The following is a 21,992-nucleotide window of genomic DNA, read 5'->3' on the forward strand; positions in this document are numbered from 1 at the left end:
TAGTCCAAATAGGTAGCTTTATAAAAACTGAAGTAGGTCGACTTAATGCCGGCTGGCATTCTCTACCGGTTAACCACGGGTTAAGCAGAGAAACTAAGGCTAAACTAAGCAAACTACTGGACCGATAAGAAAATCTTTCACCATTAGAATCCTACGTTAATTTTAGTAACATAGGTGGTAAGAAGTTCGCCGGGTTAGCTAGTCAATAATAAAATGAATAAATGTAGGTAGTTGGAAGGTACCGTAAACATTTTTACTTTATTTTATAACTTGTCGAAACAGTTGGCGAGCCCTGCGCCACGCAATCACCGCGGGATGATGTCATCGGGCCGCGGTTGCGTCCCGCGAGCCCGACTGCCGGCCGCCGAAGCCGAAACTACATTCTGTAAACACATTTACTGCAATTTTGCTCCATTAACTTCTTACTCGATCGGCCAGACATTGATATGACGAAACAAAAGGAAAGCATTTTGTCTGGCGGAAATGTGGAAAATACCAAATTAAAATCTTCCACGGTTTTATTTACTTAAAATACAAATATGGTAACATTAACTCTGAGTTTTATTAGCTAAGATTTAACCGCGCGCAGCGGCGTGTCTGAGTCATCTGAGTGTAGGGATACGAATACGAACTACCTATGTTTGAAGGCAAATAAGACAATTTGAGTTACGTATTTCGGTAACGTAAGTAGAAAGAACCGCATATAAAGTATAATGCATTAGATTAAAAGCCCTACCTTATTAACGCAAATAAATAATTTAATTCCATCACGTCGACAGAAGGGCTTTCCCAAGGTTAGAGGGGTCTTGCTGGGTCATTGTCCCAATTTATTATGCCCTAGTCCATTTAAAATGCGTTTGAAACCCAGTTTTGTACCTATAACTGGGGCACCGTAGAATATAATAAACTACTGTGGGTTAGTTGTCACGGTACGGGAATCGAACCTTTTGCTGTTGAGCTCCGTTTACCACAACGCCCTTTTCGTTTCAAATGTCGTAAAGTTTGTGGTTATTGGCAACTTTGCCAAGTGGGGCGGATTTTTTGATAATTTTCACTTAGTAAGGGCATACCTAATAAATAAACCAGTACAAAAAACTTTCGTTTGACTTGAGCCTAGAAATTAGACAAGAATAACTACTTCTTTTTTGTTTATCTACCCTGAAAGCGTCTTGTATGGATTGGATGATATCACTAGAGAAATTAGCATTTAATGACTTAACAATCTATAGTAAACAAGAAAAAAACATCCAAAAAACTAGAATAAGATTATAAAAGAGATGTAGCCGAGTCGTCGTCGCTCGTATCGTAGGAAGGAGGACGTCAGAATTTTTCGCAGTATTCGGTCTGAGTAACCTGCTTGTTGATTATTCAACCTGCTACGTCGGCAAGGTTAAGATGCGTGACGTATCGTTGTACAGTGAGTGATATCATCGATCTAACCGCCCGTCATTGATCTTATTCACGACTGTTAATATCTAATTAAGTACTAATGACTCATTATGAGCATTCATCTCAAGAAGCAAGTTATAAAGGGATGTCGTTGCATGCATTATTTATTTTAAATTAAATGACGCAGATGTTGGTAGTTTATTTTTAGTCCGGAATCAGCAGAGTGAGCCTATTTTTCTGTTGGTTTACTGTTAACCTCGGGGTTATTTCAAACGAAACACATATTATACGGTTTTGTTTGAAAGAAAGCATTTGGGTGTGAGCTGTTGAATGAAAGGTTGAATTATAGGAATAGGTATTGCAAAAACTGGAATCTAAAACATATTTTATTTTGATCATAGAACTGGAGGAGAATGCCATGTGGCATTAGGGTCGCTTTATGTAATGTTTTATGTGCATTTAAGTTTATAGTATAGTAAACAAAGGGGAATTATACGTCTAACCGAGATTTTTCTAGTTCTGGTATTATTGTGGTAATATTTATAGAAAGAAAAGCCTTAGTAAAAACAAAACTATATTTAAAATAGCACGTTCGAAAGGTGATTGCATTTAATATTATAATGTATGGGGTAATCTGACTTCCACTAGATGTCTAGTGAAATGACAGCAGACTGATTGTATAAAACGTGATTTATTACATTAATACATTTAATTGGAAATACACAGGATGGCAGACCATCGGTATTGTGACAGATACAATAGCTCCCATATACATAAATACATTGGTTTCGCGTTTTCTAATCTTCCAGGAAGAAGTATTGGCCTGCCCGTTTCTGCTCGATATCCTGTAACAATAAATAATTACTTTAGTTATTTGCTGTATATTTATAACAAATCGCGCTATACTAGTACTATTGTAATCGGCATCCTGTTTGAAAATAAAAACTAGTTCTTAGTAAAAGGGCAGTTTACATACATATATTATGTCATTTTTAACACACTTATTCAAAAAGTGGGTCATCCTCTTTACAAATAAGTGTTAAAATGTTAATAGTTTCACTAATAAGGCAGTTGACACGGTCAACTATTAGTTCTAAGACAATTTCACACAAAAATGTGACAAAATGAAATTATTTGAGGCCCAGAAACCCAATTTGTTATCAACTTTTGTAATTAAAGCTGACCATTAAGTTGTGGTTTTAAAACATACTTCTACATAGTAGAAGTACACATAACAGGATTTTTTTTATAGTCACTTAAAAATTAGGGATTGATGGTGAAAAGGGGCATCAGTATCACTAGATTATGAACTACTAAATAGGTATTAAGATTGTTTCAGCCATTGCAAGCTTTGCTAGTCCTGATAAAGATCCTGTACTTAGAGACTGCAAGGTTTGGATTGTGTCCAATCCAAAATGGACTGCTTCTATCAGGAATAAAAATAAATAAATAAAAATATCTGCCATAACCGTACCTTAACAGAAGCATGTTTGTTGATCCTCGGTCTGAAGTTGTTCGGATCTCTCCGGAAGGTGATCCCGAGGAGTTCCAAGAACTTGTTCATTCCGTTGAGAAGCGATTGCGGCGCGTGCGCGGTCGCGTTAGACGAGGGTGTTCCCTCGAACACGATGACGCGGTCAGCGAGGTACGTCGCCATTATGAAGTCGTGCTCCACTACGAAGCCTGTGCGTTTTGCGTGGAGGATGAACCTGCAAAGAATAGAAATTGTAAGCGCTGTTTGAACATTCTAGCTAGGTTATAAATCATCATCATTTCAGCCATAGGACGTCCACTGCTGAACATAGGCCTCCTCTAATGCTTTCCACGTTGATCGATTGGTAGCGGCCTGCGTCCAGCGCTTCCCTGCTACCTTTACGATGTCGTCGGTCCACCTTGTAGGTGGACGTCCCACGCTGCGTTTTCCGGTACGCGGCCTATACGCGCGGTACTTAGGTTATAAATAGAACTTGAAATGCCTAAGGCGGGAATCGATCCCACGACCTTTCGCTTGCCGGGCGACTGCTCTTCCATCTGAGCTACTTAGACACTAGATAAACTGGATTGGTCTAGCTAGGTACCTTAAACATCTATGTTTATTTGCCGTTTGGTGTAGTGGTTCGAAACTGACTACTATTCCGGAGGTAGCGGGTTCGATTCCCGCACAGTACAAACATTTGTGTGCATGAACATATTTGTTTGTATTGGACTGGGTGTTTTCTATGTATAATAAGTATGTATTTACAAAAAAAAGTATTTAAGTATGTTTATATCCGTTGACTAGTACCCATAGTACAAGCTTTGCTTAGTTTGGGACTAGAAGCGCAGTGTAAATAGTCTAAGGATATTTATTATTATTATTATTTGCAACTAATACTTTGCCTCAATAAACTCCTTATTAATAAAAATTTTAAATTATTCTCATACCAATACATTTTTATTTTTAGAATAAAACCCAAGATTACCCAGATAATTGATATAATGAATACTACTATAAAACAACTACCCCCTTACTAATAAAACTTACACGCTCATTGAACAGTGTTTTAAAGTGATGTTTAGTATGGAAATGTCATTTTAAAACAGTGTTCAACAAGTGTGTAACTTTTTTATTATTAAGGGGGCTAGTATGTAACACCTCTATTACTATTATGGAAGCAATAAACTTATTGAGTATTGAAAAACCTATTTGACGTAAAACCAACCTCTTAATAACCTTAGCAGCAACCAGACGTTGCTCGGAGTCCAGGTAGGCTGACGGCTCGTCGACGAGGTACACGTCAGCCGGCTTCCCGAGGCAGAGCACCAGAGCCACACGCTGCAACTCACCACCGGAGAGGTTCTGGACTTCTTGGTCCATGATTTCCTCAATTTTCATTGGCTTCATTACATCTGTGATAAACTGTAAACATAAAATAATGTTTATAAGTTTACTTACATTAGATGCACATTGCACACAACACAATACTAACAATAAAGAAATACAAAATGGCACAATTTAGACAGTCTTGTCCAAGAAGCAATAAATTATAATTATTTAGATTTTATTAGACTTATTAAGATTTATGGAGTGTTCTTTTGTAGAATTACACTCTGTTCGCAGTATGCGCAATGCAATTATAAAACAATACAAATTCTTAATTGCTATTCCACATGTCACATTAGATATTAAATTAACAAACTAAAAACATTTTGACATAGTTTTGGTAGTAAGAATATAAGAAAATCAGTACACATGGTAATTTTTGTAACCTTGAAGAATAAAGATTTCTTGTATTCTTGTAAAAAAAAAGTATTTAAGTATGTTTATATCCGTTGTCTAGTACCCATAATACAAGCTTTGCTTAGTTTGGGACTAGAAGCGCAGTGTAAAATGTCCAAGGATATTTATTTATTTATTTCAAGTTCATAGCTTGAAAAATTAAAAATTATGTATTCACCTGTGGATGTATGTAAGCATCTCTAATTTTTTCATGCAGCAGGTGGCGCACAAGCCCCTGCGACTTGGGAGATATCTTCTGTGGCTTATAACTAATGTGCAGCTGTGGCAGCTGGCCGGAACCTGCGGGAAATTGATAAATAAGCAATTTAGTGGAAAACTAATACAATCATAACACACTTGGACGATGCTTTGTAATGAAATTGTTGAATAACAATTTTTTTCTTATATTCACTTTATATGTGGACATTGTACTTTGTATGACAGTATACGAGTATAGTTTGAATGTAAATGCTCTGAAAACATTATAACACAAACAGTAGTGGTGTAAAAACGAGTAATATTAGCCTGAAGACTTATCACAAAGTCTAATTTACCTTCCGATGATAAGGAAGATTCCGCATGTTTTAAACATTTTTGGAACACAGGATGGAAAAATAAATCAAACAGTTCTGTCCCAGCCATCACAATAACAAAGAAAATACGTCGAACTCATCAAGATATGCTTAGCGCAACAATTCTATAACCTCAATACTATAAAAAAACTCTACATTGTTACAACTTTAAAATAACAAGAAAATAACACTAATCATCCATTTTAACGTAACATCCTTGATAATATTCGTTTATTTTCAATAAATAATCTGAAAACGTTTTCTTCCAACAAAATCGAAACCATTTGACAACTTTCACAAATTTGACATATGAAAATCGGTGTTGCCAGATGTGATTAACACAATTTACCACAGATAATTTATCATGTATCGATACGATAATTAACTCGATTAACAATCGGTAAAATATTTAAAATTTCTAAACTTGGATTTCACAGATGACTAACGCGGGAACATGAACTTACCTTCATCAGGTTCCAAATTTCCAGCCAACATTCTAATGAATGTAGTTTTTCCAGTACCGTTCTCTCCGAGGAGTACCAGAATTTCAGAATCTGAGAATTCACCAGGCATGACACGCAGAAAGAAATCGCCCATTTTCTTTGTCATCTCAGGGTATTCATAGTGGTTCATACGTTTAATCTGTATAACATTAGTTGATTTCAATAAAATTAAATACCAAAAAAATTACATACTTATTTTTTATAATAAAATATTTGTTACCTCTTCTTCAGTTGCCGATTCCGCTACCTTGAATACCAAAGATTCAGTTCTGAATCTCATGTTTTCAGTGGGGACAAATCCATCAAGGAAAATATTGATACCTGGAAAACAATAATTTTTTAGCCCTTCATTTCATATGACTCAACATATTTTTTTAACACAGAATTTTGTTATTTTGATCCATTAAAAAAATTATGGGTTGTTTCTTTTCGAATTTTGAACTTACCTTCTCGGACAGAGAAAGGCATAGTAACAACACCGTAAGCACCGGGTACTCCATACAAGCAGCAAATGAAGTCCGACAAGTAGTCCAGCACAGACAAGTCGTGTTCCACGACAATGATGAACCTAAAACAAACAAAATTATTATCTAGACTCTTTGAAGTCAAAGACAGAGAAACAGTCATAAAGTGGTTTTTAGAAAAAAATTTGATACCTATTATTAATTATTATAATCAGCAGTTTAAGAAGAAAATCTATCCAACAGGGCTTGATTCATTTTTCCCTGTAGAGACACTTCAAGCAATGTTTTGTCTGCAAACCTAATCTTTATGTTTCCAGCTTAGTTATAAGCTGCAACTCAAAGGTTCTCTTATTTTCTATTTGAATGCATTATGTCTAAAAAAAGAATACTCACTTATCAGGATGAATAAGTGAACGGATTGTAACAGCAGCATTCAGACGTTGCTTGACATCAAGATAAGAAGATGGTTCATCAAACATGAAGATGTCTCCATTCTGGATGCACACCATGGCGCAAGCGAATCGCTGGAGCTCTCCACCAGACAACGCTGCAATCTCACGGTCTCGGATGTGAGATAGATCTAAGAGAAAAAATATATAATTACTGTAAAGTATTCAGTTTAAAACTGAGTATTTTTTTGCCTATACTTTGTATGTATAATGTAATGTACAATGTGACATTCTAAGAACAAAGTGATGTAGGTATCTTCTCAATTAATTTATTACTGTAAACTTTACAGTGTAAAGTATTCGGTTAAAAACTGAGTAACAGATCATTGCCAGTTGATGACTTTTTGTCATAGAAGGACAAAGTTGTAATCTTACAGATCTGTATCTACTCTTGTTTGTTTATGACATCACAACATTGTTCAAGCCCAAAATAGAAGGTAAACAGACATATGAGTGTATCCAAAATCTATTAAAGGACATGACACAAGTACTTTCTAATATTGTAATTCTTTGTTTCGAATTATACAATTTTTTTAACTTACCAAGCATTTTACATATTTCAGTCTGGTTTTTCATCTCGTCTTTCTTGTCTAGGAGCTGTCCGACAGTTCCTTTGACAGCTTTAGGGATTTGATCCACATATTGAGGCTTAATCAAAGCCTTCAAATCATCTTCAAGGATCTTAGTAAAGTAGTTCTGCAGTTCCGACCCGCGGAAGTGAGACAGAATCTCTTGCCAGTCTGGGGGATCCTGTTATAAAATATTGAATTTGTGTATGAAATTAAATTACAGTTTTGCTGCAGTATTGATAAAATTATTTATAAAAAAATATTCAATTACTCAGTAATTAATTGAAATCAAAATAAGGACGAAAAAATTACATCTTACAGCATAACGTCCCAAGTTGGGCTTCTGCTTTCCAGCAAGAATCTTCAGGGCAGTTGACTTGCCGATACCGTTTTGGCCGACCAAACCAAGCACCTCACCAGGGCGTGGTATGGGTAGGCGATGCAACTTGAATGAGTTCTTGGAGTAGCGATGAGTAGTGTGCTTCTCCAAGTTCGACGGGATGTTGATAATCGTAATTGCATCAAAAGGGCATTTCTGTGGAGCATAAAATGTTGTTACAATATGCATACTTACTATAATTTTCACACATTATTAGATGCAAATCACCCAATTCCTCTAATTGTGTTCAGTAAGTAAGAATTTATAAAAGACTACATCACATGACAATGATAAACTATATCTAATATTTACTCATATGTATGAGCAAATGCAAAATCACTTTGTTATGTAAATATTGCAGTGTGGTTAGCTACCATATGGTGATGATATAACTGATAAATATTTACATTCTAATTCATGAATTTTAGTCTCCCAGATACAGATTGTAGGATGTTAATCAAGCAGTTTACCTTGACACAAATACCACAACCGATGCAGAGTTCCTCAGAGATGGTGGCGATCTTATTATTGGGCGTCACCTCAATGCAGAGCTTGCCCATCCGCACAACGGGACAGCTTTTCTTGCATTCTTGCCTGCATCTCTTAGGCTTGCAACGGTCCGCGTTTACTATAGCAATACGAGTGAGTTTATCCGTCTCCTCATGCTGCTTATTTCGGGACATAGCTGTTGACCAAAAGACACCGTGAAAAACTCATCACACACTCCAAATTATTCCAAAATTCCAGTTAATATGTGGCAAAAACCTAACCTCTACTCATCGTATGTTACGTTCACACAACTAAATGGTAAATGGAAGACAGTTGTAGTATACTTCTCTACGTAACACAACGTGCACATTAGGCTATTAAATTGACCTAATACCAGATAAAAGAAAGCGAACGCTGGCGATACTTTGCCTACGTTCGCGTGTCCTTTTATCTGAAATGTCAAAAGGAATCAGCCTGAAGTTGACAGCATTCATTTGCTTATTTGGTTTCGTTCAAAAATTGACGAAATCTCACAACTTTACCAAATTTTAATGCTATTTTGTTTCATAACTTTACCAAGTGCTTATAAACATGTGACCTCAAGCAAGCAACCTAGTACACAGTTTTAAAAATTTTCAATAGTCCGTTAAAGTTATTCTTTCTTACACTTTAGTCCTAATTTATTTTGCACCTTTTTAAAGGTTGATGGAATTTCTAAACGATTTGACCCGATTTGTTGAAAGAAAAAAAATGCAAAACACAAATGTTGCCACCATAAAAATTACCCTATTTGTGCAATGTCACAATGTGTAATCGATTTCGTTTATCTAGAATCGATTAATCGATTCATTATTACTAATCATAATAAACATGAGATGACCAATGCACTCGTGTTGATATTTTTTATTGATCTTAATTATTTTTATCATTTAACTAAAGAGTTGAAACCAAACGCAATTATTTTTAGGTTAAGTATATCATAATCCTCGATAAATGATCTTTTAAACTGGTTTATACTTAAGTATTTTATATAAAATGCTGGAAGTTTGTGTAGATAGTTTGGAGTCAGCACTGAATGCTGTACACGGCGGTGCTGAAGAGTTAGAAGTTTGCAGCTCCCTTACAGAAGGAGGTCTTACACCTTCGGTAGGATTGGTGAAGGAGATTTTAGATGTGGTTCGTATTGTTCGTCAATTTGTAGATAGAGCGCTTACGTAGTTTTATTTTCTCCTTGGATAATAAGTAGGAGGTTAACTGTGATTAAAAGCCGACCACTGACCTTACCCGGATAACTACAGATCAAAACCAAACAACCTACTTACTTACCTTTTACTGTAGGATTTCTTTAAAATTAAACAAAACAAAAAAAACGGTCTCGTTTCAAATGCCCCCACTGGAATTGAACCTGGGCCGTTTACCACTACTTCCATGCCGACATCGCCATTAAGTAAGACCTACGCCATTAGGCTGTCTGTCAAATTATTTTTAATGTTGAATTTTATTGCACGTAAAATATGTAAAGTGCTAACTAAATAAATTATATATATATATATCATATAAGACAACGACAAACAATTTAACTAACAGACGACGCAATCAACGATGGCCTAAATAATTACGTTTTGCTGTCGAAGTTAGTTCACAATTTAAACCCAGTTCTAGTTACTAAGTTAAGCACAGTTAAAACGTTAACTAACAATCGTAACTGTATGGTTTAATAAATACTTACATATTTGATTGTGCGATCAGCAAAAGTGGCGGCTATACAGGGTGTTAGCACAGAATACATAATAGTAGCAACAGAAATTGCACTCCTTTGTGTAGGATCAGATGCCGACATTTTAACGGTAATAATAATAATGCAAAATATCCAACGCACATGGTGCATTCGAAATCGCACCTTACTACTACGCTCACAAGAGCGCATTTTTTTTGTGTTTAGAATTGATCTACGTCACCGCTCAAGCGTCAGGGTTGTATGAGCAAAGTAATATAAATAAAAACTTAATTTTAAGAGGCATTTATTGTATTTACGATTAGAAAACTTTAATCTAGTGGAGTTTGTATAATCGTACCATCTCTAAAGTACCTATTAATAAACTTCAGTGTTGCGATAATTCGAAATTAAACAAACAGTTTTAAAAGGTGTAGTGTCGGAAAATAGACACGGTGAAGTAAAGTTAATGTTTTTATTAGCTAAAATAATTTTTTTGCTATAGTTTTTTGTCATAAGTATTTCAAAATAATTTATTATTTAAAAAGTGTCGTTTTTTTTATTATTTAAATCACTACAGTTAAATATTATACCTAAATATTACAATTTTTCATTAAAGAAGAATAACAGTGCTGTTGGAACAATAAACCTTGATTGCGACTATGATCGACCGAGCGTGTATAGAAATACGCGTGTGCAAACAGGCGCGTGGCGGCCCGGACTGATTTGCAACTTGAAGTTGTCGCGCGCTGTAGGTAATTATCTCGGCCGGCATAGGCGAGTGACGGAGGCCTGGTATTAGGTAAATGGGTACATGAGCCGACACTAGCTCTTGTTAACATGGTCATATAAATGGTATGGTGAAGTCAGAAAATTGATATCTTCATTTTAATTATTTTAATTTTCATACAAATCGGATTTTATAAAATTTATTTTGTATGAAAATTAAAAAAATTCAAATCATGATATCAAATTTCTGACTTCACCATACCATTTATATGCCCATGTAAACATGGGCTAGTGTCGGCTCATATACCCATTTACCTAACACTCTGTATAGGTAGGTAAGAGGAACATTTTATACCTATAGTTTTTCTATTTCATTTCAGGTAAATAAAGTTGGCACTGGTCGTGTTTACAAAACTTGTCCTGAATCCTGCAGCTGCCTCAAGTTAGTAAAGGTAAAAGTAGGTATCGTAGGTAGCTTTTCCTGAAAGTTTGAAACGATGTCACGATAACATTGTCATAAAAGCTTCATTTTTCACTTTCACTTTCGGAAGCGATAAGTCGAGAGCGTATCTTGAGGAACCTATCTTCTCGTAATACTGCCTAAATGCCTAGTATGTGAAATGCAACGGTCAAACTACCTAACTTCTTTTTTTACTACTAAGAAAGTATGGTGATTCATTTCAAAAGTCGTAAACATCGACTATAGCAAGCAAAATACTTGAATATAGTTTCTATAGATAACTTGAAAAAAGCGGAAGGTCGTGGGTTTAATTCCCGCCTTAGGCAGTTCGATTTTTTCAAGTTATTTATAATTTTCAAATTGGTTTAAGATGCGACTCTTAACGCTAAAAATTAAATAATTTTAGTTTCTATAGCTCTACGTTAGTCCAATCTCCTAATTAACCCGTCAAGCTAAGGTGATCGTTAGTGCGAACATGCGGTTTTGCCCAACATCGAACGGCTCCACCGCAGTGGTTAGGGGTTAAACCACGGTTAAACAACGCTCAACAGCCCCACTGTGACCCGGGGACGGATCTAAATTCCCGTCACAAATCCAATTACAATTTAGCACGGCTTTCGTAAAGCTGACTGCGAGTTATGAAAACAAATGAAGGCAACATTCCATTATTTCTAAAGGTAAAAAAGATTTGTTTCTTGAGGTGTTCCGTAGGTAATCCGTTACAGAGAAGGTAATTTCAAATTTTACATGGCAAATCTGCTTCAGCTAAACTTTTAAGGAAATCTAATTAAGTTATGCCCAAAACAGTTACTATAGTAGTAAATTGTTTTTGTATAAAATTTTCACTAACGGAATTCTAAATAAAAATAACGGAATGCTAACTTTTAAGGGATTTGTCTCGGTATTAAAATGTTTCATAAACCTTCAACGGTTTATATTAATGAAGGCAAACTTAATCAAATGAAACAAGGTAGGTTAAGTTAGGTATTCAAAAATGTTGGGTTATTATACCTACTACTTACTTAGCTACTGAAAAATATTTTTGGCTCTAAGATTCCGTCAGATCTATTATACATATTATCAACTTACTCACCATTTTGTTCATTGTTTGTTCATGAGTCTAAAATGAAATGATTATATTCTTAAATTGCGTCTTCTCTAGCTCATCATCATCAGTCATGTAAATCCACGTTTTAAACGGTTCTAAATCTAGCTTAAAAACACCTCGAACAATAAATTACTTTGTCTTCCGCAGAAACCCAAAGTGAACGTAATGATCCGATGTCGGACCGGCTCGGACTTCTGCTACAGCGAGCAAGAAATGGATACCATGTTGGCCGACGTGGATGTTTTCAAGCAAATATCCGTTGACAGATTTGTTTTCGGCGCCCTAACAAACACTCAGGACATCGACGTTGTTAATAACGCCAAAGTTGTAGCTAGCGCTAAACCCACACTTGTAACGTTTCACAGGGCATATGACGTTTGCAAGGATCCGCTGAAAGCGGTGGAAAAAATAATTGATCTCGGCTTCAACAGACTTTTAACTAGCGGACAAAGAAGCTCGGCGGGGGAAATTGAAGCCATCGAATTAATTACATCCATAATCGCTTCTTTCGCAGACAAAATCCAGGTAATGCCGGGTGCTGGAGTGACTGTCAGTAACGCGAAAACTTTCATTGATCTCGGATGCAAAATAGTCCACAGCTCTTGCAAAACAGTCCGTGTTTTGCCAAAGATTGAGAATAATTTAAGCATGGGCACGAGTGACAGTGAATGTATTTACATAACAGATGAAAATGTTGTAAGAAAAATGAAGGATGTTCTGAATTCTTAGATATTATTTTACCGTATTTAATTTGTAACATTCTATTTCTAGAATAGGTATTAAGTATATTATAAATACTTACTCTTAGTTACTCATATTTTATTTATACACCAATGTTTAATAGGTATGTAAGTTTCCTATTCTTCGAAAGCAGCTGAGCTTAACGTAAAAAATATCGATGTTTGCAACCAAACAATAATCCGGAAACGAAATCCGGATTCCGAATTCTTGCCATTCTTTGCAAAAACATTGGCCATTCGGGACGGACCGCAAAAACTAATCCAACAAAATCAAATTTAACTTGCACAAAACGGGAGCTCCGAACATCTGCGACGTTGTGTAAGGTCGCGCCTCAGGGAACATCAATAAATATTGTGGCTCATTTATCATGGAGGCATATTCTGCGAAAAATGGAGCCCTAACGATGCTATTACCGTTTGGAACAATACCTGAAAGCCTGAACGACTAATAATGACTCTATTAGTGTAATTGCTGAGTGGTGTGTTGTATTAATGAGAGACTTGATAGCAAATCTGATAATAAAGGTATATCTATAGATGATGTGCTGTTTATTAAATTCTCTTCGTTAAAACTTATTAGACACACCTAACATATTTTAGAACGTGGTGAATCTATACGAAATCGGAAAAATAAAGCCTTTCATTATTTATGTAGTTACCGTTTACCGTTTCGTTTTGCAGCAAGGCATCTCTCTAAAATAAGCACTCTTTCATGAGTTCCAAAGTTCATGGAACAATCCGCATAACCACTACTTCTAGGCTTCTAAAGATTAAAATATTTGTAGATAAGTACAAACAAAAATAGCCTCTATAATTAGAAACAAATGACACCATTCAAACAGTTCATAAAACGCAGATACGTGCAATTTGTCAGCTCGCTATGATGGATGGAGCGGTCTCTGCCTCGTGACCCTCGATCAATCAACTTTAAAGACGACTCCGCCTTGAAGCTGGTTGTAAACGAGGAGTCACAGCAAATAGGAAATGATCTTTTTTACGAAAACTTGATCTTTGTTTCTGAAGAATCGTGTGTACCTACATGTTTGAACAAAATGTTTTTGGAAACTTTTACGTTTTGAAATCATCTCGCATGCGTTTCGCATGGACTACAGTTTCGTTCATGAGTAGGTACAATGTATCGTAACAGAACACTTGAAGATAGCTTTTCACATAGTCAAAATATTTACCAATAATACCTGTGATAACACTAATAACATCCTACATGTAGAGGCATTGTGACTGGCATTGTCTTTAATACATTCACAGTAAAAAACACAAGTACAAACTGTAAAGTTAAAATCCTTCTATATTGCTAGTAATTTCTGGGAAACATTTTTAAAGGCTTTATGGAATTTGTACTTAGATTCATGGAAAGAAAACAAATCATACGTATAAATAAAGGGAAACAAATTCTAGGAAACCTTACTGCATTGAATCTCGGTTACATAATACTTTAAGACTTAATTCTGGGAAATCTTTACCAAAATCAAACTCAGAGATAATTGAACAATTTTATTAAGTGGATTCAGTGAACCTAATATAAACTACTTAAATTACAAGTTATTATCTAAGGTACAAAATAAGGCTATCGTGAAATGTGAATACGCTTATTTTAAGGCAGTTCTTGCTTACCGTGTTGTGCAATATTACAACTACTATTTACACTTAAAACTAGATAAAAGATAGAATTGGTCAAATTGCACGATATGTACCGTCAACCTTTAATGATCGAGGCAGTTGCATACCTTTTTAATTTGGTCGTATTACTCATTAATGAGAATTGAGAGCCTCCCCGAAATAAATTATATTGCTAGAGAACACTGGTTTTATGTAGATATTTTGTACGAGTTTTATTACATCGCCGAAGTACCTACCTATACAGGGTGGAATTTTGTAATGCCACCTGGAGGGAAAGTACCCTTAATACTGTAGATAAAAAATTTTACTCAAAGAAAACATTCCTTTATTTTTGAAAAGAAAGAGAACTGCATTCAAAAATTTTCGAATTTTTTTCGAAATTTCACTACCATTCCATACCTACAATTTTCTGTAACATAATTAAAATAATTTAAGATTTCATGGTTTTCCTTTCATTTGATTTATCAAGTTTGTTAGAGAGATTTCATCCTTATACATAACCCTAACGATCGATGTAATAAAAATACAGGGTGTAATTTTTAACACATTTTAGTTGGTTCGATTCCCGGGTGTGGCAAGCAAATTTTTGGAAATCTTTGAATGCAGTTCTATTTCTTTTCAAAAATAAAGGAATGTTTACTTTGAGAATTTTTTTCTATCTACAATATTAAGAGTACTTTCCCTCCAGGTGGCATTACAAAATTACACCCTGTAGAGACGAAAATTAGGAAGGTTTATTTTTGGGAATAAATAAAAGTGAGTAATACGACCAAATTAAAAGGTATGCCGTGTCAGCAATTACTAAAGATTCAGGTACAAGGTACAAAGGTACGCAAGGTACAAAAGTACTCAAGGTAGTTAAAGCGTTTCATTGAAGGTTCAAGCGATAAGTATACTTAAATTATAAAAATAAATACTTGTAGTTAATTGCTTACAATTTACAACTATTAATCACATTCTAAATAGTTATCTCAAAATTGAGACTAAACAATGTTTTAGGCATATCTCGAACTTTCCATTTATATTACACAGGACTTGTTAATACTATTATTTGTTTTAAAAATTATTTAAACAGCCCTTTATATGACGATTATGATTTTGTTATTGGAAAACGAAAAGGCTTAATCCCTAGTTTCAAATTTAAATCTCTTACGTATCTTTTCGTGAATTGACTTACTTCAATTGCATTTTTAAAGCCCTTAATTTAAGTTTAGTGCTAGTTAAACTATTACAGAATGTCTGTTAGTCTTTTTGTCAGGTGCATAAGGTTCTAATTTCGCTGGCTCGGTGTTGAGGGCGCTGTAGTCGACGGGAAAGGGGGGTTGGGGGAGGGAGTCCTTTGGGGGGACGAGGACCCATTGTCCGGGGCCGTTGGGGTTCTTCCCCATCAGCCAGTTGGTGAAACAGTGGACGTATGTCCCGTAGTCCAGGATAAGGTAGTCGTTCTGTAAAATAAAGATTCAATATTAATAGAAACGTTAAATTTTCCTTTGCTCTTAAAATGTAGAGTGGGGCTAATCCCATAGCTCGTTCCTATCACTAATTTCTGTAGAGTCGGGATTTAGAGTTTGTTAGCAAAATTAATGTTTCTGATATCCGAAGAATAAATAATAGAATATAATATATTCTATACCATAATATTCAATGTAAAAAAGGTCAAATATTTTACTTCTCAATGAGTTATTGACTAAAGCGCGTTTTTTCACTGAATCTAATAAGAAAAATGATCTGAAATTACGAATCGACCGAGCTTCAAAAATTAATCGTCAGTGCGAAAGCAGCAGCAAGATTCTACAATAATGCTCAAGTACAAAAATATTTTATTGTATTGTCCATGGTTATTGGAGCGTAGAGATGGAACGAAATGTATTGTAGGCTGCTATCTACGAGGTGTCTTGGAACAATGACAGTAACAATAATACCATTATCAGAAAGGCTCTCCTTTTATGTTCACTTTGTAAAAGTAAATATGGAAGCAAGTTTTCTGGGGCGTAATATTCATTCATACGCGACTAACAGCCCGTCGCCGTTCCTTGTGGTTTTATAGTTTTCATATTGTTTTAAACGTAAGTAAAGTAGATTAATAAGTACTATGTTGGCTATGGATAAATAGTATGTGGCATGACAGTGAAATACGTGTACGATCGATTTAATTTCCCGAATCCATCGCTATAAATCATTATCATCAGGTCATTTCGTCTCTACTCTGATTCTCTTTAATTTACCAGGACCAATTGGAGGTTTTACCTACTCGGCCCCCGCTGGCCAGACAGGATGTTCACACAATGTCTCTAAGTCGCCTTTTATGACATCTATGAGAAGAGTGCACATAGTTCTATACGAGTATAAGGTTACTCTACCTGAACTTCAATGGTTGTAAAATATCAGGGCCCTCAGGGAATCCCCTGAATAACTCTGGAATTCTAACTTAATATACCAATTGACATAGTAATGCATACTCACACTGGTCATCCGGTCGTAAGCCGTGTCGATGATCTCATCAACCCTCGGCCCGCTGAGCCCGATCACGGAGCGGTAGAATGCAGCGAGCGCCGGCTTCGTTATCGCGCCCGTGCCTGCAACATGCACGAATTATAGCGATTCCCGCCCTGCTTAGCCAAGCGGGGAAGTTCCGCTGATGCGTAGTTAGTGCATAGCTGTGTAGCTTAACTAGTACTGATATCTTAATAAAGTTTATTTTAAGAAAGTGCCCTGAGTGCCCGAGCAACTGCACTCAGGAGGATTTAATGAATGCTGTTGACAACGCCACTCTTGTAGCGGAGTTTTGGTCTGACACTGTGTAGGTTTGTTGTCGACACGATAAGAAGAAGAATAAAGTTTAAAATGTGGTGGCAAAAACGCCAACATCACAGCCACTACCGGTACGCGCATCCTTGCGCGCCACGATAAACGTTTATCGCGCCATTTTATCGATTTTACGCGATAAGCCCATGCATTTGTCGTTTAAAATCATCGATCAATAAGATTTTATCACGGCGCGCATTCTAGGCCTGCTGGTAAAGGTTAAACCGATTCCCGCCTAGCTTAGCGAACCGGCGAAGTTCCGCCGATTCGTAGCGCGTAGCCGTAGCCGTGTGACACTTTCGTAGTCCGCAGTTATTTCGTAGCTAAGTTTGTGAAATAAGTTTTCTGTTTACAGTGAAAGTTGGTAAAATCTGGCGTTAAGTAACCAAATATATGAAGCAACTAACAACATGAGACTGTAATTTTTTTGACATAACAGAAGTTCGCTGAAGCCTGAAATAGCCGCTCTATAGAAAGCAAATTCTTAATGTTATTTTAATTATATTTGCCATCAAATCGAGTAAGGAAAGACACGACTTGGCACACAACAGTTTCAAAGTTATCAACTTCTCAAATATGTTTCATTTCTTATAGGCCAGGGTGAGCCTAAAATAGAAACGGCAAGTTCTTGCCCCGTCCCGAGGGGCGACCCAAGTTTGTTTACTGCGGTGCATTGGTATTTATTTAAACTTATTACATTTCTAAGAGAGGCAAAAAGAGAGAGGCTACTAGACCTACCTGCACATTTTTATTTCTGAATAAAGTAATAATAACTTGTCATAATAATAACCACGTAGGTTACTTCTATTTAGCTATATGACAATCGGTAAATTAACAAAGGAGTGAGTAAATAGAGTTTGATTAAAGTTTGAGGTAAAATGCATGCAAAACAATTTACAGTTTTATTCTAAAACTGCCCACTATACTTTGGGAGGCAACCGGCTCTAAAATATTCCAAGCGGTTTTTATTTTCGAACTGAGCCTGTAATGTTGCAATTTCAACACAAAGAGCGGTGAAGGAAACGTAACAACGAGCTGGTGGAGGAAGACCCGGTGGGGTGTGTATTCAGGCATCGCTCTATATCGATAGTAATCGATACAAAGGCGAGCGTCAGCATAAATGACGATGAATAGAAATCGGTTATTCATGGTGCAACTACTCGTATTAGTCGTATTGGTTTGTTTAAGAATCAGCATTTTTTTGTTGGGACAGGATAATTATATTGAGGAAATGTTTTATAATTGCAGTCAGTCAGATGTACGAGTAACTCACAAATTAATGCATTTACGCTTTAATTGTAAAGCATCGATTGCTGTTAATGAATATTTTTTGTATAATCTGATCGTTCGTTTCAAACTTTTAAATAATAAAATCAAGCAGATATTTATGCAAATTCGCAACACTTCTTCGAGTTGGCTCTCAACTAGATCGTAAATTCTCCGCAAACGGTTTGCGGGAAAAATATAAAGAAAACGCACAACTCACAATGTATTTTACTGTAGCTATTCGAGCTTATTCTTGATAAAGTAGGTACTTTCTTTAGGTTCACAGTCGGTAAGAGCCAGGTTATAAAATACCGTGAAACAAAAAAGTCGGTAGACGATTTCGCATGCTAAAACAATGTCGTTGCTCTGAATTCGTGAGATATTGCGAGCGCTTCGATCATAAAACACCAGCTTAAGTCTTGGCTGCAAATATTTAGTCAAGAGCCAACTGTCTGTTGGAGAATTACCAAAAAACATAACCCAATAATCCTCTTTGTTTTAAACTCTGCCGTGTTTTTGTAAGTTTAGTTCTTTGGGTTAAAGCTGAGTTGTGTTGGGATAGAAAATGAACCAATTAGATGAAAATGTATCTAAATGCTTCAAGAATGTAGTAAGTAAAAATAATCAATAAGCAAGTGTGTGATTTTGTATTTTAAGTTTCTTGCCCTTTAAACGATATTCTTTCAAACTTGTTAAAAGTTTGAAAAAAAAAATATCCTTTCATAAAATATACTCCAGTAAATCTGGGGAGATTTTTTCCTTACGATAATCAGTATCGATGATCTGGGCTTGGCTATGAGCCTATGAGCTAGAAGCTTGAACGACTCGTGTAAGTAAAATGTCAATCAAGCCAAAGATTAAGATACAGAAGGTTCCGTATTACATGAACAGATATTTATTGTATGTTTTTTTTCATTGCTCACAGCTTATAATTACCTAGGTAGCATCATTCTTGATGGTGATTTTTGCTCGTTTTGTAAAATGCACATTTTGCGTAGGTAGGTAAATGGAATTTTAAGTCGAGTACTCATTTTGCGAAGTGCACATTCTGTGCCAGACCCCTTAAGCTGTCACCTCAAATTGGTCAAAAATATTTTAACGATCTAATATTTTTTCCCAAGCTTACACACAAAAATAAAATCTGAAATTCCATACGAGCAATTTATACAGCGTTAGGATAATGTAACAGTGCATTATGCACAATTTTGCGGGTTTGGTGCAAAGCGCCAGTATAACTTTCGTAGTCAAACCACAATGTTGCGGTTAAATTGATATTGGCTCGGTTTATGTTAATTGTTGTATGTAATTACACAATGTTTACATACAATTTTGCTAAACGTTACATTTTCAACGTACAAAATTACTACTTAGTGAAAATTTGATTTTGACACGAGTATGCACTATAATACCTAAACGCAATTTCCTCGTGAATAACATGTCTGATAATTTATTTCAAAATGCCTTACTTACATGATGGATCGGGATAATATTTCATGCCAACATCAAGTCCTCATTTCAACTCCATTGTCATTCATCAATGAATGAATGACAATGGACGTCATTAATTAATCAATAATTTAACTTGTAAATATATTAATTTACTGAATAATCAATCCAATCATAACGTATTCAGATTATCCCAACCTCTCAATCTGAGTGATAGCCTGTTATTGACTATTTAGATAATGCGATTGGATATAAACTATCATGCTATGTAAGCTTAATACTATTTGAAATGTGTCATTTGATAATAATGAATTCTTATCTTAGCTTATCGATTACTTAGTACTTAATTAAGTAGGCATGCGCGACCGACAACAACACCCGCGGCAGGGGAAGACCGCCTAAAAGATGGACAGACGATATCCGGCAGCAGGCTGGAGTGAACTGGATGCGTGTGGCCAGGGACAGAAATCGGTGGAGGATTGAAGAGGAGGCCTATGTTCGAAGGTGAACCCAAAGGCTGACATAGATAGATAGATAGATGCGCAACCGACACGTGACACGATATAATCTTACCGTATGTAGGTTGAAAACTACCCATTTTAAGTGTATCTTCTGCAAGCTTTTTAATCTATGAGCCAGGCCTCCCGTGTACGCACTTTGTCAAATTAATCCGGCCTCTCAACCTGGGTGAATCGACGGCTGTCGCCTGTCGCGCTTTAAAACCTGATAAGTTTTCGATGGCTCCCGAACGGTTGAATGTTGGCTTAATTTACCGCTCGCGTTGGGAATCTGTATGCCAATCTCGCATATTGGAAATCTTGCCTATCTTATTTAAAAGCTCTTTAAAAGTCTTGGATCGTGCATCTAGAAGTGTATGTTAAGGTAATGAGTTGCTCAATAGTTTTATAACATTCATCCATTATACTAATGCCAAGTATCTAGGATAGACCACTGTTCCTTTTTACAGTTAGGTACCTACTTAGGTAGGCTAAAAGCCAGCCTTGCGTCTTTGTTTTTGTCCATTATCTACTTAAGTAATACTTAGGTACCTACATTAAGTGAATGAATGTGTGACACTATACTTAGTGCTATACTTAAGTGAAATTTTTGAATCAATTCTTACAGTTATTTATAAAATAATTCGAGCTATTCAAATTTTTGTTCTCTATTAGGTTGGAGTTTTGTTATTGTCAATTTTGTATTATACTTTTTAACCACTGTTTTTTTTCGGACTGACAATGTTGATAGCCGTGAGCGGCTTTTTCAGCTTCACCGGACAATAAATTATCGTGAAGGTTTAAAATGATGTAATTTAAAACGTTTTACCATTTTAAATTAGATGTCTAGCTCAAACCTTTCTCTTTATTCCTACACCGACGAAAGTCTGAACGGACCCAAGTCTCCGACGACACTTGTGACGTCACTCAGCGGAAAACTGAGCGTTCAACGAACACGGTTTTGTACTAAACCTACATTGCTTCTGACACGGACGTGAATAGGGTTCTAATGTACAATTGATTTTTAGATCTAGGGCTTGTGGGACCCGGAGATGATGGAGGATAGGACCAATTTAATTTAATTTAATTATATAGATTGAGTACCTACACTTTTCTGGGGTAATCTAATATAGTGGGTAAACGGTAAACTCATTTGTAATGGGTAGGTACGTTAAAATTAAGAGCGTGCTGTCTCAGTATATTAAAACATTTCTTATTGCATAAATTAATGGAATAATTAGGTTAATTACCATTTTAATTATTCCGTTTTGAAAACATAATCCGCTTTGTGTTCCAATTTCCGAAAACTTTTTACATGAGTTTCGTCATAAAGGTAGAGTAATACGATATGATTATTTTAGTGACCTGTTTTTCACTTTTGTTCTGTCATCTACCTATGTACTAAGTAGTTAGTGACCTAACAGAATAGTAGATACTAAAAAAAGATAATTGTCAGTAAGCAGATTACATAATATTAAAATAGACCCGTTGGGAATATTTCTGCCAAGTACTTTTA

General features: G+C 35.8%; 3 protein-coding genes across 4 annotated transcripts in view; 1 reads left to right on the top strand and 2 right to left on the bottom strand.

The window, feature by feature from the left end:
- Nucleotides 1-2,001: 2,001 nt before the first annotated feature.
- On the bottom strand, nucleotides 2,002-8,549 carry pix (ATP-binding cassette sub-family E member 1 pix). The gene is made up of 12 exons (XM_028313774.1): nucleotides 8,355-8,549; nucleotides 8,055-8,269; nucleotides 7,525-7,740; nucleotides 7,179-7,386; nucleotides 6,581-6,767; nucleotides 6,170-6,291; nucleotides 5,944-6,044; nucleotides 5,685-5,862; nucleotides 4,827-4,948; nucleotides 4,092-4,288; nucleotides 2,864-3,098; nucleotides 2,002-2,234 (listed from the first exon to the last, which is right to left on the bottom strand). The coding sequence occupies exons 1-12, from the start codon at nucleotides 8,362-8,364 to the stop codon at nucleotides 2,187-2,189; spliced, it is 1,839 nt and encodes a 612-aa protein (XP_028169575.1). The 5' UTR covers nucleotides 8,365-8,549; the 3' UTR covers nucleotides 2,002-2,186.
- Nucleotides 8,550-9,067: 518 nt separating this feature from the next.
- Nucleotides 9,068-13,436, top strand: LOC114359392 (copper homeostasis protein CutC). Of its 2 annotated transcripts, none has more exons than XM_028313783.1 (3): nucleotides 9,068-9,249; nucleotides 10,897-10,968; nucleotides 12,232-13,436. In XM_028313783.1, exons 1-3 carry the CDS (start codon nucleotides 9,109-9,111, stop codon nucleotides 12,811-12,813), a joined length of 795 nt encoding a protein of 264 aa, XP_028169584.1. In that variant the 5' UTR covers nucleotides 9,068-9,108; the 3' UTR covers nucleotides 12,814-13,436. The 2 variants fall into 2 exon arrangements, with proteins under 2 accessions (XP_028169584.1, XP_028169583.1); XM_028313782.1 differs by having other exon boundaries at nucleotides 9,070-9,249; nucleotides 10,897-10,974; nucleotides 12,232-13,325.
- A 1,776-nt stretch (nucleotides 13,437-15,212) lies between these two features.
- The window catches only part of LOC114359399 (uncharacterized), a 133,603-nt gene continuing 126,823 nt past the window's right edge, over nucleotides 15,213-21,992 (bottom strand). The window contains exons 7-8 of the mRNA XM_028313793.1: nucleotides 16,926-17,038; nucleotides 15,213-15,907 (exon numbers count right to left, since the gene is read on the bottom strand). Of these exons, the coding sequence (XP_028169594.1) occupies nucleotides 15,683-15,907; nucleotides 16,926-17,038 (338 nt within the window). The 3' untranslated portion in view covers nucleotides 15,213-15,682. The remainder of the gene's footprint in view (nucleotides 15,908-16,925; nucleotides 17,039-21,992) is intronic.

This window comes from Ostrinia furnacalis, unplaced genomic scaffold, assembly GCF_004193835.3.
Source record: "Ostrinia furnacalis isolate ACB-3 unplaced genomic scaffold, ASM419383v2 OfSCF4362, whole genome shotgun sequence".
NCBI lineage: Eukaryota > Metazoa > Arthropoda > Insecta > Lepidoptera > Crambidae > Ostrinia > Ostrinia furnacalis.

Excerpts from the sequence above, each read along its gene's own strand:
- pix (XM_028313774.1), bottom strand. Across the intron at positions 6,292-6,580 it reads TCACTTATTCATCCTGATAA|GTTCATCATTGTCGTGGAAC; the intron begins GTGAGTATTCTT and ends TGTTTGTTTTAG. Across the intron at positions 3,099-4,091 it reads GCTGCTAAGGTTATTAAGAG|GTTCATCCTCCACGCAAAAC; the intron begins GTTGGTTTTACG and ends TATTCTTTGCAG.
- LOC114359392 (XM_028313782.1), top strand. The coding sequence starts at position 9,109 with ATGCTGGAAGTTTGTGTAGATAGTTTGGAGTCAGCACTGAATGCTGTA. Across the intron at positions 9,250-10,896 it reads TGAAGGAGATTTTAGATGTG|GTAAATAAAGTTGGCACTGG; the intron begins GTTCGTATTGTT and ends ATTTCATTTCAG. Across the intron at positions 10,975-12,231 it reads TCAAGTTAGTAAAGGTAAAA|AAACCCAAAGTGAACGTAAT; the intron begins GTAGGTATCGTA and ends TGTCTTCCGCAG.